Source organism: Hesperophylax consimilis, chromosome 8 (genome assembly GCF_061612785.1).
Source record: "Hesperophylax consimilis isolate HC1 chromosome 8, BYU_Hcon_1.0, whole genome shotgun sequence".
Taxonomy (NCBI): Eukaryota; Metazoa; Arthropoda; class Insecta; order Trichoptera; family Limnephilidae; genus Hesperophylax; species Hesperophylax consimilis.
Window position 1 is genome coordinate 10144501 of NC_142843.1, and position 17829 is coordinate 10162329.

Below are 17829 nucleotides of genomic sequence, written 5' to 3' on the forward strand. Positions count from 1 at the left end.
ACGTCTTTGAAAATGTGTCAAAATAAGTGTTTTTTTGAAAGCTTTACAATTTGATTACGACATTTGATTTTGCATTGTGTCAATAGTGGCAAATACGGCATTTAAGGTTCGCAAGTGAATTTGATGTGAGACAAAGTATTTTAATCCAACAAGACATCTGCAAGATGAGAATTCCTCATATTTCACTTTTATTTACATATTTATTTAATTTAAACGCCCATAGAGCTTTTACAAATAATGCAATTTTATTTAAACTAAATAATATTTTAGTTTGGTCAAGTATAGGTGACTAACAATTTTTTTTTGAGATAATGTTAATTATTAAAAAAACAATCTTTTTCAACCAGAGGCGGTCCCTGCCTTAGTGCATTTGTGCACTGCACTGCCAAACATCGATATACGTCAGAAATGTAAATTCGTATATCCACTCACGAAGAATTCCCGCCAGATCATTTTAATATTCTTACCAATCAAAGTTTGTACTAGACTCCCGCGCATGCGAAAAACAATGTAATATATCAACCCGTGCATCTTTCGCTTTGCCGAGACATGCCATGTACCTTCTATAGGCACTGTCTCTAGAGGCCGGAACCGTGAAATGAGCGAGACAGATAGAGACCCATAACGGCTGTTGATGTGTTAGAGCAGTGGAGATAGAAGATGGTCGGTGCATTATCGGCGCATGCGCCGAAACATCCTGATCTATATCAAATACCTTAAACTTACTTAAAACGTTTGGAATTCATTAGTTAGGATTGACAGATTTCGAACTAATTAACAATGTTATAATATTCTAGCGTTACCGGCGCGATCTACATATCTGCAAACTTGACAGTATTCAGTATTGGCGATTGACGCGACGTTTTAACGGTTTTTGCGAGTTTTGCTCTGCAAAAAGCTTTTTAAAAATGAGTGCTAATGAAAACATTGCGGTTAACATTGATTTTATCAAAAGTAACAGAAGTTCATTTGAAAATAATTTGTTTTTGAAAAATAATGGCCCTCCCAAACCATTGCTGAACATAATACAAGTTTGTAAGGTTAAGGAAAAAACTGTGAATAGAGCATTTAAAAAATAACTTTACTCGAAAGCATTCAATATTTTTCAAAATCCTAAATGCAAAAAGTTGTTGTTTATTGTCATTAAGATGAATCAAATGATTGTTTATTTTTAAATGCGGTATTGTTTATAATTAAAAACGGTAGTCGTAGGTAAATAATTACCAGGCGTTTAAACACATTTTTTTGTTTTCCGTGTACAATTTTCGGAGGTGATAAATCGTGGAGTGAAAGTGGTGTAAATGATATTGCTCATTTTACTGAAAAGTAAATAAACACTCATTGTCCCAAGCACACATAAATAACGTATTACAATTTAGTTTGTTGGGACGAGTTGATATACGATTACAACTTGATGTTTTTTGTTGTTTTTTTTGTTATTTTTGTATTTTTAAACAACTTGATGTTGGTTTTCGCGAATCTGTTAAACAATTTAATGAGAAAGTTCGCCAAAACAGATTGATTTTGTCCAGAATTATAGACTGTGTTAGATTTTGTGGCGCATTTGAACTAGCTTTAAGAGGACATAACGAATCTGAAGATTCTACCAATAGGGGAGTGTTTCGTGGTCTGATAGATTTTGTAGCTGAAATTGATTATATGAAGGATCATCTTGAAAAATCAAATGTATTTAAAGGCGTTTCTAAGACCATTCAAAATGACTTATTGGACGCAATATTACGTGATTGTCAAGAGAAAATTTTGCAAGAGATTTCGGAAGCCAATTTTTTTTCGATCCAAGCCGATGAGACCACTGACGTCTCTATATCAACCCAGATGGTTTTAATTGTACGATACGAAATGAAAGGAGTAATATATGAACGGTTCTGGAAATACCTAACGCCCAGAGACCAAAGTGCATCAGGATTAAGCCAAGTCATTTTGACTGAAGTACATCAATTTAACAAGAACAAGGAAAACATCAAACATAAATTTATTGCACAAAGTTATGACGGGGCGAGTGTCATGAGTGGACATTTAAATGGAGTCCAGGCAAAAGTAAGAGAGGTCTATCCATACGCACATTTTACCCATTGTTATGCACATCAACTTAACTTAATTCTTGAAAAATCTGTTTCGAAAAATATACATGTGAAAAATTTTTTTGCACATTTACATAGTTTTCCATTTTTTTTTTCGCGCTCAGCAAAACGCATCGCTATTTTAAATGAAATTGTGTCCAAAAAAATAGAATCAGTCCCCCAAACACGATGGAGCTATAATATTCTAACTGTTTCTACTATATTCGGTCACAGACTCTCATTAATACAGTGCATGGAAAATATAACAAATTCATTGACAACAGATACTAATACTCTAAATCAAGCTGAAATGCTATTACATTATCTAAACGACGAAGAGTTCAATTTTTGGCTTTCTTTTTTTAATGATGTATTACCACACTGTGAAGTACTTTTCAAACAATTGCAAGGACGGTCAATTGATACTATCCAAGTAAAATCGTTCATTGAAAACTTTGAAAAGTGCATTCAAAACGTTAGGAATTCTTTGGATAGAAGAGTGGAGCCACCAGCAAAAAGGATACGACTAGAACGACCTTTTTCTGCATTATGTGCAGAAGTTTGCGATCTTATAACAGCCGGAATTACTGACCGTTTCAAATTCACGCAGCATTTGCTAGCAGCAAAATTATTTTTTACTGAAATGTTCCCTGTGTACAAAAATAATTTCCCGGAGGAAGAGTTTAAAGTGACTACGAGTGTGTACGATTTTTTGGATAAAGTGAAACTTCAAAATGAATTACGTGTCCTTTACTCTAGAGATGATTTTGCGAATGCTGACGGAGCAATATCAATTTTACAATTATTTTACAAGTGTAACTTGGTGGAGTGTTTTAGTGAAATAGTGAAACTGTTAAAAATAATTTGTACTATTCCGATGACAACTGTCGAGTGCGAAAGGTGTTTTTCTACGTTGAAATGTGTAAAAACATTTCTGAGGAATACTATGTCCCAAGATCGTCTCAATGCTTTATCAATGATGAGCTTCGAAAAAAGTTTGATCTCGTCTATACCAGACTTTAATAATCTTGTAATTGAAGAATTTTCTCAAATGAAAGAGCGGCGAATGGATTTTCTCTACAAATTAATTATTTGTACTGGGTATGTAGTTCCCTTTAAATCACTTTATTTTCCTATTTTACATGTTACCATTATTTGTGAAATGCACTGCTGGCAAATTCTGTCACGAGCCGCCTCTGTTTTCAATCCTACTATATAAATACAATGAAATATAAATTAAAATATAAAACATCATACAAAAGGCATTTTTTGTGTCAGAATTTAAAATTTATGTTTCAACATAAATCGGTTGTATGAAAATTAAATTTAAACCGATCAAAACAGTTTTTTTTTTAAATTGATATTTTTAAAATTTTATATATCACTATAGTAAAAAAGGTAAGATTATTTTTTAAGTCCCAAATAATTGCTAAACATGCCCAAAATTGTAAAAAATCGATTTCTTTGGTTGCCCATATTTAATAATTTGAAAGACAAATAAATAAAGTATCACATATTTGTACCATATTTTTGCTACATCCTTTGATTAAAAAAATAATTATTTTTCGGAATAACTTATTGAGTAAAACCTCAAATTATAATATTTAAATATTGAAGACAATATTAGTGATTTTTAAACGCAAATCTGAAACAGAAAAATCAGAAAAGGAAACGGTCACATCTGGGACTCGAACCCAGGACCCTTGTCTTTCCGGGACAATGCTCTACCAACTGCGCTAATGGGACCCTATCCTCATCGGTCACTTTTAACTGTATCATACTTCGAATAAGAACTACCAACGTTGTCTTCATTTTTTTCACCGCACATTTTTATTGGCAACTATCTTTATGTATGATCGCAAGATTCAACCCGAACTAAATGCAATCCTAGACAGCGTCTTATAGATAAACCTATCTTATTGTTTTTATTTTTAATGTGCGACATCTATTGACTTTTTCTGCAAGTCTAGAAAATGAATTATTATTTTTCGGAATAACTTATTGAGTAAAACCTCAAATTATAATATTTAAATATTGAAGACAATATTAGTGATTTTTAAACGCAAATCTGAAACAGAAAAATCAGAAAAGGAAACGGTCACATCTGGGACTCGAACCCAGGACCCTTGTCTTTCCGGGACAATGCTCTACCAACTGCGCTAATGGGACCCTATCCTCATCGGTCACTTTTAACTGTATCATACTTCGAATAAGAACTACCAACGTTGTCTTCATTTTTTTCACCGCACATTTTTATTGGCAACTATCTTTATGTATGATCGCAAGATTCAACCCGAACTAAATGCAATCCTAGACAGCGTCTTATAGATAAACCTATCTTATTGTTTTTATTTTTAATGTGCGACATCTATTGACTTTTTCTGCAAGTCTAGAAAATGAATTATTATTTTTCGGAATAACTTATTGAGTAAAACCTCAAATTATAATATTTAAATATTGAAGACAATATTAGTGATTTTTAAACGCAAATCTGAAACAGAAAAATCAGAAAAGGAAACGGTCACATCTGGGACTCGAACCCAGGACCCTTGTCTTTCCGGGACAATGCTCTACCAACTGCGCTAATGGGACCCTATCCTCATCGGTCACTTTTAACTGTATCATACTTCGCGCAGTTGGTAGAGCATTGTCCCGGAAAGACAAGGGTCCTGGGTTCGAGTCCCAGATGTGACCGTTTCCTTTTCTGATTTTTCTGTTTCAGATTTGCGTTTAAAAATCACTAATATTGTCTTCAATATTTAAAAAAAATAATTATTCAGTTTGCATGGGTATTTTGGCCTCAAATACAAATTTAAATATTGTATGAAAAAGGCTGCGCAATCGTTATACGTTCCCCTTAGGTTATATTCTGTCTTATTTTCATCATACGATATCTTATCTTAATGTGACATCTTCAATTACCACCAGAATAACCTTCATAAAATAAATGTTTTTCTTACTTGTCATGAGCGTTTTTTTGTTTTATATATATAATTTTCATAATTCCATCATGTTTATGTTTTTTATATGTTGCCTTATTAGAGTCACAAAGAGGAAATCCACAGTTAATTTTATTTTGGCTATATACTACATGTATAAACTGATACAATGTAAACTGTAGAAATCCCAAAAATGAATATATGTATAGATACAATGGCTCTACTTATTCCGTACAAATGAAAAGGGTTAAATGATATACCAACCTTAAATCCATGTGGTTTTTGCTGGTGCTTCTGCTGTGGGTTGTTTTTCTCCGGCTCAGAGGGTACCTGGTCCTGGGCAGCCTCCGCCGGCTCGGTGGTGACCTGGGCTGCGGAGCTGAGCAGGCCCAGACTCACCAGGCCCTGGGTGAAGGCCTCCCGCTGCACCAGGGAGCACATCCGAACAATCACCTCGTGGAGCGTGTCGCGGTGCAGGACCAACTTGTTGAGAATGCCAGACTGAAATAATAATGTTTTTTCTTTGTTTTTTTTATTTATCGATTTATTCGAGGATTTAATTTTAGCTAAATATCAATTTCTAAGAATGGAGATCTACACTGACTGGAAAGAAAACTGATTTTAAATAACACCCGTCCGACTGTTTGTGCGCCCATCAGAAGTTTTGCAATGGGCCGGGTGGACGAAAAAACGTCCTACGACACCAGTCTATTTGAATACACACAGACATAAATATATCACTTTTTTCAACAAAAAAAATATCCACATCTGAATTATTTCGTCAAAACTAACCATTTCCACTTGTGCTTTTTACTGATAGAAGAACATACTCAAACTATAAAAAGTTGCCGTGAGACAGCAGTAAGTGTCAATATTGTTTCACGATATTATAAGAATAATTAAAAATGTTCAAACTGTTTCCCAAAAAATAGCTAATTTTGAATTGTGTTGTTCTTTGTACTTACAACTTTGCTTGTTGCTACCCTGAAACAGAACTTGAATTCTCTCCATTGCAGCCTGTCGTCCATAGCAGTGGTGACCTCTTCCAATCGGTGAAAAAATACCGGCAACTCTTCGATCAGCTGGTCCAAGTTGCGTGATACTGAGCGTACCCTATTGCTGTCTGTCATGCCGGCAAAACTTTCCCTGGAAAACAATGAAGATAAAAACAAATAAGAATTTGGTAATCTGTAATAATAATGATATTATGTGTGGATATACCATTTGACAGGTAAGCACTATTTCCAATTGGGAGGTACTTAGGCATGCATGTAAAAGTAATCGAGTGGGGTAGGTACCATTCAGTTATGTGGTAATATCAATGTCATGATTTTGTTTGTGGAACGATTTGCCGTTGTTAGGCCATGAGGAAATAATTTTCCTTAGGGTCTCCTGTGTGAATGTAAAAAACCCCTGAATTAATGTAATAAAACTAAAATCAATACTGATTTATAAGAGAATGTTGTTGAAAAAGAATTCAATACATGCCTGTTATTGTATACACATAGAACAAGGGTTCAATACATGTCTGTTATTGTGAACACATTGAAAAAGAGTTCAATACATGCCTGTTATTGTATACACATTGAAAAAGAGTTCAACACATCTCTGTTATTATATAAACATTGAAAAAGAGTTCAACACATCCCTGTTATTATATACACATTGAAAAAGAGTTCAATACATGCCTGTATTGTATACACATCGAGTATGCTTTGAAGAATAAGTTAAAGCTTAAAGGAAATCAAGAAAAATACTGTAAAAGAAAATGGTTGGACTTTTTTGTAAAGATTGTGTGTTGTAACATAATCCTTACTTACTTTTTATAGAACAAATGCATCAGACTGAACGCCACCTTCTTGTGGAAGTTCTTGAGCTTCGACAGTTCTCTTATCCTGAAGACATCCCTCAGTGATTTGCCCAAAGCATCGTCAGCAGCAGTACTCGGTCTTCCGCTGCTCGCAGGAGTAGAGGATTCTCCTCCATCAGCAGGTGAGAGCGCTTGCATTATCTGTTCCAGAGCTATCTTAACCTCAAATATCAGAGCAGAGATCATGCTAAGTATTGCCTCTATCTGGAAAGAAACAAAATTAATTCATTACTTACATGTATTTTTCATAATAACATAATTTAGTTTTTGTTTCAATTATTTACTTTTTATAATATTGTGTTGTTTGTTTGAATTTTATCACCCCATTATTAACGTCTTTCACCAATGGTTTCAACTATATTATTTTCTAGTCCCCGATGTTGTGCCTGGGCTTTACGCAGAGTTTTTCAAACTCAGATGAAGACAGTAATTTCTCTGGTATTTTGAATAAATTGTGTAAAATTCTGCTAAGGGGTGGGAAAGGGGGGTGTGGGTGGTTTTTCGAAGTCTTCTGTAGGCAGTCACCTTCCTCCTGTTTTGAAGGTGAAGTGTGTAAAATTTCATCAATCTCGGAATAAATTCGTAGATTTGTATAAAATACAAAGTCACGCCACCACAGACACCCTTCTTTATATAATATTGTAGCTCAAGTCCCCGACGTTGCTCGGGCAATGCAGAGTTTTTGAGGAATCAGATGTAGACAATAATTATTTTCCTCTTATTTTGAACGTCAAGTGTGCAAAATTTTATCAAGAAGAATCAAAATTCTGCTTTAACCTCTCAGAAAAGGACTTTTATTTACTTTGTGTCCCTTTGCGAACTGTCAAAACGCGGAAATTTTTGTGTTATTCACGAGTTTTGTTAAAAGCTCCATAACTCACGTTTTGGGAAACGTAGCCTCATTCTAAAAAATGTTTTGGAAAGATTATGAAATTCACTATCGTATTGTTTTGTTATACGTAAATATTTGCGTTTCTAAATATACATTTTCTGAAAACGTCAAAAATATGTAAAAATCGCTGACCATTATTTCAAAGCTGTGAAAAATGTACTTTTTTCTGAGTATCATAAAGAAATAACACTTTATATATTGAAGAAATATAATTAAAAACTATTGGTCACCTCAAAATATTAACCGTCCGAACTAAAATATTTTTAATAAATTATTTAAAAACGCAATAAATTACGAACGAACAAGCTGACAGATTCAATCGACTCAGAAAATGCACCTCTAGATTCCATAGATATTTTTGAATGCAGACGCGTAGCGTTATTCATTATCGATACTCTGTTTTTTAAATCATGGCAATCCGTATACTAGTGATGGAAATAAATCGATTTTTGTAAAATCTCGCGCGCTTACGTGAAAAGACGTACTAATGTCTTGACCGCTATTATCATATTTACGTCTTTTGACGTTCTAATGTTCCGAGTGGTTAACCTGTTAACCGGGCGGGACGTATAAATATGTCAAACGTAAACAGTATCGGGTACGGGTAGGACGTATGAATACGTCCTTGAAATATATGTTGCCCCCTGGAACAAGCGGGACGTATATTTCCGAGCATATCACACGGAAATTGAGTTTTTAATTTTTACATATTTTAATTTTTTAAACTCAATGTTTCTCTTTTATCTGTGTGCTTTTATTTATTGTTCTGTAATTATAACCTTTTTTATATTTTTTGTAATCTTTATAATTGTTTTTTTTAATTCGATTTTTTCACTTTTTTTTATGCATAAATAAAAAAAAATAAAAATATGAAATTACGTCCACCGGGCGTGACGTACTGATACGTCCTAGTGAAGGAGTTCGCTCCCGTTGTATGCTGCGTAATTCAAAACTGAACTCCCCGGTTAATAGGTTAAGGGATGGGGTGGTTTTATGAATCTAGACAATGACCTTCCTTGTTTTTTGAAGGTCAAGTATGCAAAATTTCATCACTTATATAAAAAACAAATCCGCGCCGTCCGCCACGGATACTCGTCTTTATATAAATAATAATAGGTACAGATTTATGTACAGAGAGAATACATATATAAGATTATGAGATTTAGTGCCTCATATCCCGAGAAAAGCAGGAAACAATTGTTATTAGTTATAAACATTTGAAATCTTACCTCTGGAACGATATAGGTAGCTACTTCATGCCTCTGGGCATGCGTCATAGAGTTAAAGGTAATATTCAAATACTCCAAGAGCCTTCGCAGTTGGGACATGAAAATAGGCAGTCGAGAGCGCGCGTATCTGATTATCTCGTGCCTCTCCTCTCTGGACAGCTCTCCCTTCCTCTTCGTAAACAACTCGCAAAGGAGTAACAGTTTTATTATAGCTGAAATAAATAATAAACAACCGTAAAAAGTTTAGAAATAATACAAAACTAATTATAATTAAAATTATTTGTGAAAGCAGATAGCTATGGAAATAAAACTTCTTTCTTCTTTTTCCCGTGTATTGGCTGAATTAGTATTTCGTCTACAAAAGATTTCACAGTGGCAAAAAAGATTTTTTGCAACTCAAATTTGTTAACGTTTTAGTTTGTATTTCTGATGATTTGTAAGTACAAAAGTGTTGGGAAGTAAGAGCTTCACAGATGCCCTCATAGAGGGCAGTGCATAGAGTTGCGTGGAAGTCCGCAAGATGGCAGCTAGTAGCCAGTAGTCGCCAGGACCGGTTAGAATGCTCCCAGACAAACTTAGTATCTCTGATCTCAATTAGCCAGCTTCTAGTTAGGTCGACTATCGAGTCACCATTGTAATACGCGAAGTATTAATAAATCCCTGATTTATCACAAAGAATCAATTATTTATAATTTCCTTCCACGACAAGTTGGAGAACTGTTTGTGGGAATACATGAATACATTTTTTATATTAACACTAGGTGAAGTCCCCCGGCATTTCCCATGCTTTACACAAAGTTTTTCAAAATCAACCGTAGACATTGACCTTTCTCTTGTTTTGAAGGTCTTGGAATAGGTTTGGTGGCATGAGCGTGAAACATGGTGTATAAAGGTGATACATACCTACTGCAGTTTCTCTAACAGATTGCTTAACAACTAAGCACAGCTTGGCCGGCTGGCAGCCCAAGCACTCTCCCGGGGTATTGAAGTACTCTACTATTTGGTTGGCGCACGCATGCATATCACTTACTAAGTCAACTATTTCTGTAACAAAATGCATAATGTCAGAAAAACTTCATTTAATTATCAATGTACAATTAAAAATCAATACATTCATCAACCAAAATAGCAAATGCTATGTTAATAAAATTTTACCCCTGGCAGAAAAAATAGCAAAGGATTAATCAATTCCATTTCACCAACATTGTTTAAACTAATGATTTGCTCAACGCAAATACACTTATTCACAAGCTCTCTCCCTGTTAAAGAAGTGGCAAAAAAAATTCAGATCCACCAAACAAATTTTTTGTCAAAATAAGAAAACGGCTTCAAATTCTTCGGCTTCCAGTTTGCTCATACTGTGTCCGTTGTACATGCTTATGCGGTGTGGAGAACTTGTTCTTTTTTTGTCTAAAGCCCCATACACATCTGCGAACTGACCATTGCCAAAAATAAATGTGCGTACAGTGTATGTAACTCGCGAGCCAGATGCGAATCAAAGGGCGTTCTACGCCGGCTCGCCGTTCCCGTTACAGTGGTGTGGACATCGCATAAATACTACAGCCTGGTTACCGTGTCTGGCTGGTAGATGATTCCTATGGCTCTACAAATCTAACAAAGGACATACTTTCATTCAAAGAATTCATAATCTGCTCTTCCATAGATGGCGCTGATTAAATTATTTTCGAAAACTTTTTGCAAGTTATGCTTCAAAATATTGAGGATGAATTATTTGTTTCCGCCAAATTATTATAAGCATTAATTACTCGCCTGAAATATCCATACGTAGCGCAGTGGTTCAGAGCACCTGACCGGACATCAGAAGGTGCGGGTTCGATTCCCATCAGCGGCATTTATTTTTACTCGGGAGATATTTTCAATTTTTTTTTTGTTGTATGGATATTTTAGGTGAGTAATTAATGCTTATAATAATTTGTTTTACTTTGTGCTATGCATAAAAACCTTGTCTTCTGAACATTAGTTTATCATTAAAAAAATAATAAATAGTTTTATACATATACAAACTAAATTCTTTCTATATATTTTATACCTTTAATATTATAAACAATTCAAAATGTACCAAATGTGTGGAAGTAAGTTACTTAGCACCTATAGTAGAAATCTGTACTCTGGTGAAACTACTATGTATTGGTTTGAGAATTTGCTAAGTATTAGCCGTTGAGAAACGCTGTACTTAAAGATGATAAAATATCAATTTTAACCACTGTGCTGTTTTTATATATATTATCATGGTGTTACAAGTGTGGCAGCGATGTGTGTATGTGTGTATTTGTAATTTACGGTGCCTGCCCGAACCGTAAATTGTGTTCAGGAGATGGGAGATTGAAATGAGTGTCTGCGGTATTAATTAAATTTATTCGAGGACGAATATTACAATTTTACAGAACGCGGAGACGGTGGCAGACAAAGTAGAGAGAGTGGCGGTAGGATCGAAGGTTGAAACCGGAATGAAGATTTCTCTTCTCGTGCCCGCTTGCGTCTAGTGGCGGATTAATTCAAGTTAGTGTTGCCACATGTGGGAGGAAATAAAGTAGTCCCACACAAGGTTAAAAGATATCAGAAGCACACAGGCTAAGCTCGAACTGTAGAATCACAACCCTAATAAAGACAACAATAAATTATCTAAACTAATTTGTACATATTGGAATTTGTGACATAATAGGTAAGATTTAGTTAGACTTACGTTGTTTTAAGGCCATATTTTTAAGGTATTCATTACAGTCAGCCACGAGCTTGGACATGCACGGGTACTCCTTGACGGCCTCGATGACCTGAACAGCCAGTTCTTCCGTCATAGCATTGGGCAGGCACTCGGCATACAGCCAGTGGAGGATGGAGCCTACAACTCCTTCGGGCAGGCCGGAGAAAGGAGGTGGATCCGTCACCCAGGACATATCGGTCCCGAGTAGGCCCAGAATGCTCGAATGCACGTGAAACTGGAAAGGAAAAAGAAGGAGTGGATAAATTTGTATTTGGATCCGTCCCCCAGGACAAATCGGTCCTAATAATGGAGATGATTTTTGCAAAAGTCATTCTAATATAATGTAAAAGCAAAAACAGTACAATCCTAAAGTCCCAGCCACCTGGAACTAGTGGTACTATGGAAATCTCAATTTGGAGAATGTTGTGAGATTGAAAAACATAGGGAAGGAGGAGGACAGAGGAAGGTTGAAAAGTACCTGGCTATTCAGATCTTGTCAGCAATGGTTCGATTCTGAATGATGGTTTCTCACTAAAGCAATACTGGTAGTATCTGCCACTCTGAAAAGTATGTGATCGTATTCACCTGTTTATGATCTTGGGCCTCGATGACCATATCGGAGAAGAACCCTTCTTCCACAGCTGGAAGCAGGCTGAACTCCTCGTTGGGGCAGTTTTCAGTTTCATCGCACACAATCCTGACACAGTGGAGAACACACCATCCATCGCACGAGAGGAGTACACTGTCCACGGGCTCAGATGGTTCGGCCTGTTAAAAGAAAATAACATTTCACTATAAATCTTCCCCACAATGTAATCCCCAAAGATCTAGCTTAGCAAAATTCAGAATTGTATCTACGTTTCTACATGGAATTGAATCATCAACTATCAAGACACTAGAAAATAAAAAGATAGGACAACTTCGGCAGTTTGACACATTAACACAATAATTCTGCAACGAAATCAAAGACAGGCCCTCAATATGTCTGAGACGTGTCTTCCAATACTTTGGACACGTTCTGAGAAGAGATGAGAGTCTGAAGCTTGCTGTTTTTCCAGGAGTTAAAGCCTTTGGTACAATATCCCACCGCAAATTAATACATAAACTTGAAAAAATCAATATTACGGGCAAAGAACTTAACTTATTTAAAAGCTACCAAAAATGGACGCAAGCAACAAGTTAAAATAAATAACATACATAGCAACCAGTGCTCTACTAACTATGGTATACCACAAGGAAGCATATTAGGACCATCTTTGTTCCTGTTCAACCTCTTTGTTACAGGTCAGCTTCATGACGGTGCCTCTATTCGAATACACTCATGTCTGAATTGCGATGAATGCTGTCAGTGCCCCGACATTGAGAGCACTACTCAGATAAAGTACCAGAAACCAGATACTAAGTTCGGTGAGCGTGCTTTCGCCGTGTCAGGACCTAAAGCCTGGAATGGACTGTCGCATGATTTGAGAATGATCGCAGACTCGACAGAATTTAGGTCTAAACTTAAAACGCACCTTTTCAGACAGTCGTATCCATAATTTCAGAAATCTCCACTTCCACAGTCGACGGCAATTTAAATTAACAAAATGTAAAAAAAAAAAATAATAAAATACTAAAAATAAAATAAAATAAATAAAAATAATAATTAAAAATAAATAAATAAAAATGATAACAACTAACAATTTGTAGGCTTTTAAAGACAGTTAAATTAAAATAAAAACTAAAGCAGACTTAAGGTCATGCGATGAACTAATTGGTAAAAGTGCTAAGCGATTTGATGTTTGAATGTAAATGAAGCAAGGAATGTGTGACTACAAAATTTAAATAAAGAAATTAATATTTGGAGAAAAAAAAGTGCCAAGGATTATTACTGATCATTTTTTCACCGAGCCATTCGGGTTGTGTAGGTTGAGACGCGTAGTTTGATACCCATATCATATGTACGGTTCCAACTTTTGTCACTGACACTCTTGACAAGTTCCAGGGAGTTTACCGCTTTATTCAGTACACTTTCTGCTGATCGAAAGCTTTCAGTTTTATTTTGGTAAAAACTTTGCTTTATAAACACGCAAAATGAAAAAACTTTTAATTAAAAAAAATTAATATTTAAAAAAAAAATTCAATTAAATAATTAATTTTGATAGTAAAATTACTTTCCCAAACTTCTGTGCTCCTGGTAGATTACAGCGTCCTCGAGGTAATTTTTCGCAGAAATGGCTTTATAAAAATTATCATTATGGAGGAAAAAAATTGTCATTTCAAACATAATTTAATTTCATAAAAAAAATTACCGAAAAAATATATACAAAATGCAATTAGGTACTTACTTGTTAAAAAATAAAGGCATCATACTATATATGAATGGTTCCCGGGGCGACGGTACCCATGCCCACCTCCTAAATTTAATCATTATTATAAACATGCAAAATACAAAAACTTTTAATCAAAAAAATGTTTATTTTACAAAAACAAATCATTGTTTGAACCCACTAATACCGCTACAAACTTCTGCCCTCCTGGTATAATTTATAAATTTGCGTGAAGCCTATTGATGTATTTTTTCACTAAAATGGCCATAAAAAATTATTATTAAGAAAAAAACTTATTATAATCAAACCTCATTTTATTTCGTTCAAAAGCATTATCGATATTAAATAGAAGAAGTTCCAAAGTAAGTACCTACAAAGATTTTATTGTCTCTTTTATTTTACGGTTTACACATCCCTACGGTCAGCCTGTGATTGGCTGAGCCGCGAGATCTACAAAAAGCCCTATATAGTGGTTCAGATTAGCACTAAACTTTTTAAACCAATTAAAAATATAAACTTTTTTTTTTAAATCGTCTTTTTAAAAATTATTTTTCTGAAAATGACATCAATCAATTGTCCATCTTTAGAATTCATGAACGCCGCTACTATTTTTGCGAATAAATCATTATTCATAACGATAAATGTATCGAAAAACACAAAAATTCTGTTTCGCAATTTGAGAAATATTTCATAAACGTTTAAACGTTTGCCGAAACCGACCGACGTGATTTTCGGAAATTTTTTTTTCTTTAATAATAGCAAAAAATTAGTTAATATTTTTTTTAAGCGGTCTCTTTTCAACCACCCCTCACCTGCTTAGGAATTATTAATTTTGAAACTTAAAGGCCAAAATCAGACACGCCCACACCAGTGACAATTTGAATGGAACGATATAGAACTACGGCCATATTGGTGGAAGCGTTGGAGAGTTACCTACGACATTCAAATTTTTGTTCGGTAAAAAAGGGTACTTTGATAACTCACCGCGAGATGTCAGTGTTAAAAACATCACAAATGGTCTGATTTTTTTCCATTCGATTAGGGGCTTAATTTTTGTATAGGAATTTCCATACGAAATAGGCAGGTCCGAATTCAAACGAAAAAACACCTTAGATTCAATATAAATTGAGGGGCGGTGCAAGCTGAGATGAAAGCCATCTTGGCCTGCGCACACGAGAATATACGTAAAGGAATAAAAACATAAGCATATGTTCTTATAGCCAGGCAGCCGTAATGGCACTGGGAAGTAACCGATGCGACTCTAGACTGGTGATGGAATGCAGGACTGTTCTTACAGAACTCGCTACCATCAATAAAATAACCCTAATCTGGGTACCAGGTCATAAAGGTATTGAGGGCAACAAGGAGGCTGACGAACTAGCAAGGAAAGGGGCGAAAGCACCACTTGTAGGATCCGTGACGGCCGTAGGAGTAGCAGCTTGCCACACAAAATTACACATTGATAGGTGGGTCAAATCCCAGCACCCCAAAGAATGGGAGAGGGCACCTGGAATGAGACAATCCTAAGTACTCATAAAAGGACCAGACCCTAGACGAACCCAGAAACTATTCGATATGGACAGAAACTCGCTGAGGGAACTGGAAGGACTACTAACGGAACACTGCCATCTCAGGAGACACATGCAGATATTGGGAGTTGTAAACACCAATAGATGCAGGAGATGTTTGAAAAGTATTTTGGTAGTAGGTTGTTTATTATTTTATGTATAAATATCATCGCATTCAAGGTCAGCATCTGTTTCACTATTAGCCAATTTAGTTCCTTTAACATTTACAGTAACTTTTGAAAATCGCCTAAGTATTATTCCCATTGCTCTATTTCGGAGAATTCGCATCTTAGTTCTTTATTGTGGCAGATGAGTAGATGACATTCACGTTTAGGGGGAATGTTTTAATCATGTAAAATTGAAATCTAAATAAAAGCCATTACTAAACTTACCCTGAATTCGATGATGTGTTCAGCATAAGCACCAAATCTTATGATAACTCCATGGAGATTGGTACTGTAGATTTCGTAGGTTTCACATGAGAATAACGGGATGGCGGCAGAATCTTCATTTTCCGGACACCATGTTACGTCTCCCGTATCATCCAACACAAACTTGGTGCTGTAAAACAAGAAACCAGAAATGTTTTACACATATTTTATTTAAAAAAACCTAATAAATTTTGAGGAATAGTTTAAATAATTATAGAGTATTTTCTTGTGTTATTATCCATGTATTAATTTGAACGAATTAGCTAATATAATGCCTTATTTTGCTTCTCCGGAGACTGAAGTAGATGCTCCTCATTGCTATTAAACTGATACGAATTGTTTTTAAATATATTTAACCAACGATCTTATGGGATCTACGAAATTATAAATAAAACCAAGTTGGCATAGCGTCTTATTCTATTATGGCAAATTTCTCACCCTTCGAGTCCAGATTTGAGATCACAGTTTCCTTGAATTACGCACGACTCCACCTAGAATAAAATAAATTGTTGTAATTCATACAAGGAATGTAAGAAGTGACGAAACAATGTTCAAATAAAAGGAAGTATGTATAGTTGACATTAAAACACTATTGATTAGTGTTGTGAAATGTCAGGGGAATATTGTATAAAAATACGTTATTTGCGTACATAACGTTAAAACGATAATGGTGGGCATAAATAAACCACTCTGATGGTGGGTAAAAATTTAAAAAAAAATCGTGTATTCTAACTTTAACTATTATTTGTTCCGTTAATAAACATTTCAGACTCATATAATTAAATTACGTATGATATGCCGTCCTTTTTGTGCAAATAAAACAAAGAATTCGTTAATCAGTTTCCAGCAAATGTTATGAAAGTCGGCGTATTATTATTTGAGATTACGTGTGGGCGTTCAATACATAATAAAGATCACACCACCCAATCCAACTGTCAGATTAATGTATCTGTCAAACGCGATTTATTTTTCTCATGAGGAACATAAAAATGCACTAAAAAGCTGATTTTGCGTAGGAATTTCTTCTACGGTAAGATAATGTGAATTCAAAATGTGAATACGGAAGTTATGACATTTTCTTACTTCCCAGGTCCCAATAAACGAGCGCGCTGCCATATTCACAACAAGCAAGCTTCTCCGTTTTCATAAACTATTCTGATCTGTTTGTTCTCAACCCATTTTCTGGAAATAGAAAATGACACAAGGTGTTACAAACTTCCAAATGATTTCTCGCTACCTCGCTACTTTCCCGTAGGCATAGATATACCGGTTCGGTTGGTTTCATGTTAACTAAAAAATATGAATTTTCAGAAACATTTTCAGAACAATACAATATTTAGAACGTACCTACATTCTTATAATATCAGAATATCGCGTGAAAAATGCGCATTTCGCGTAAAAATGCCAAAATTAACGTAGGTATTTTGCATAAAATTGACGAACTTCGCATAAAAATTCGCGTTATTAACGATCTTATAATTATTATCCTGGATACCATTTTCATTGGAAGGGGTGGAAGTTTTGATGTAGGCGGAGAAGTATGAAAGAATATTGATGTTTTAATTTTGACCGGTCGCTGGCTAAATTGATATCGCGTTTGGGTCTGACCCAGGCGTAGTGTGTTCAATTCCTCAGCTGGCTAAGTCTTCCATCACAACATAAGCAACATATTCCGCTTACTGTGGTGGTAGTAGGAAATTTTCAAATATTGTCAAATTATTCGTAACCCAGGAATGTTTGTATTTCTTAAAAAAATAAATTTTAATTATTTCGTCCAAATTCAAACAT

The 17829-nt window shown here is 35.1% G+C and overlaps 1 protein-coding gene across 1 annotated transcript in view; it reads right to left on the bottom strand.

The window, feature by feature from the left end:
• The window catches only part of LOC149421551 (uncharacterized), a 42013-nt gene extending 24797 nt beyond the window's left edge, over window positions 1–17216 (bottom strand). The window contains exons 1-10 of the mRNA XM_089634863.1: window positions 17125–17216; window positions 16480–16532; window positions 16003–16171; window positions 12319–12501; window positions 11716–11968; window positions 9915–10055; window positions 9012–9223; window positions 6841–7094; window positions 5986–6166; window positions 5285–5521 (exon numbers count right to left, since the gene is read on the bottom strand). Of these exons, the coding sequence (XP_089490989.1) occupies window positions 5285–5521; window positions 5986–6166; window positions 6841–7094; window positions 9012–9223; window positions 9915–10055; window positions 11716–11968; window positions 12319–12501; window positions 16003–16171; window positions 16480–16532; window positions 17125–17157 (1716 nt within the window). The 5' untranslated portion in view covers window positions 17158–17216. The remainder of the gene's footprint in view (window positions 1–5284; window positions 5522–5985; window positions 6167–6840; window positions 7095–9011; window positions 9224–9914; window positions 10056–11715; window positions 11969–12318; window positions 12502–16002; window positions 16172–16479; window positions 16533–17124) is intronic.
• Between the last annotated feature and the right edge of the window lie 613 nt (window positions 17217–17829).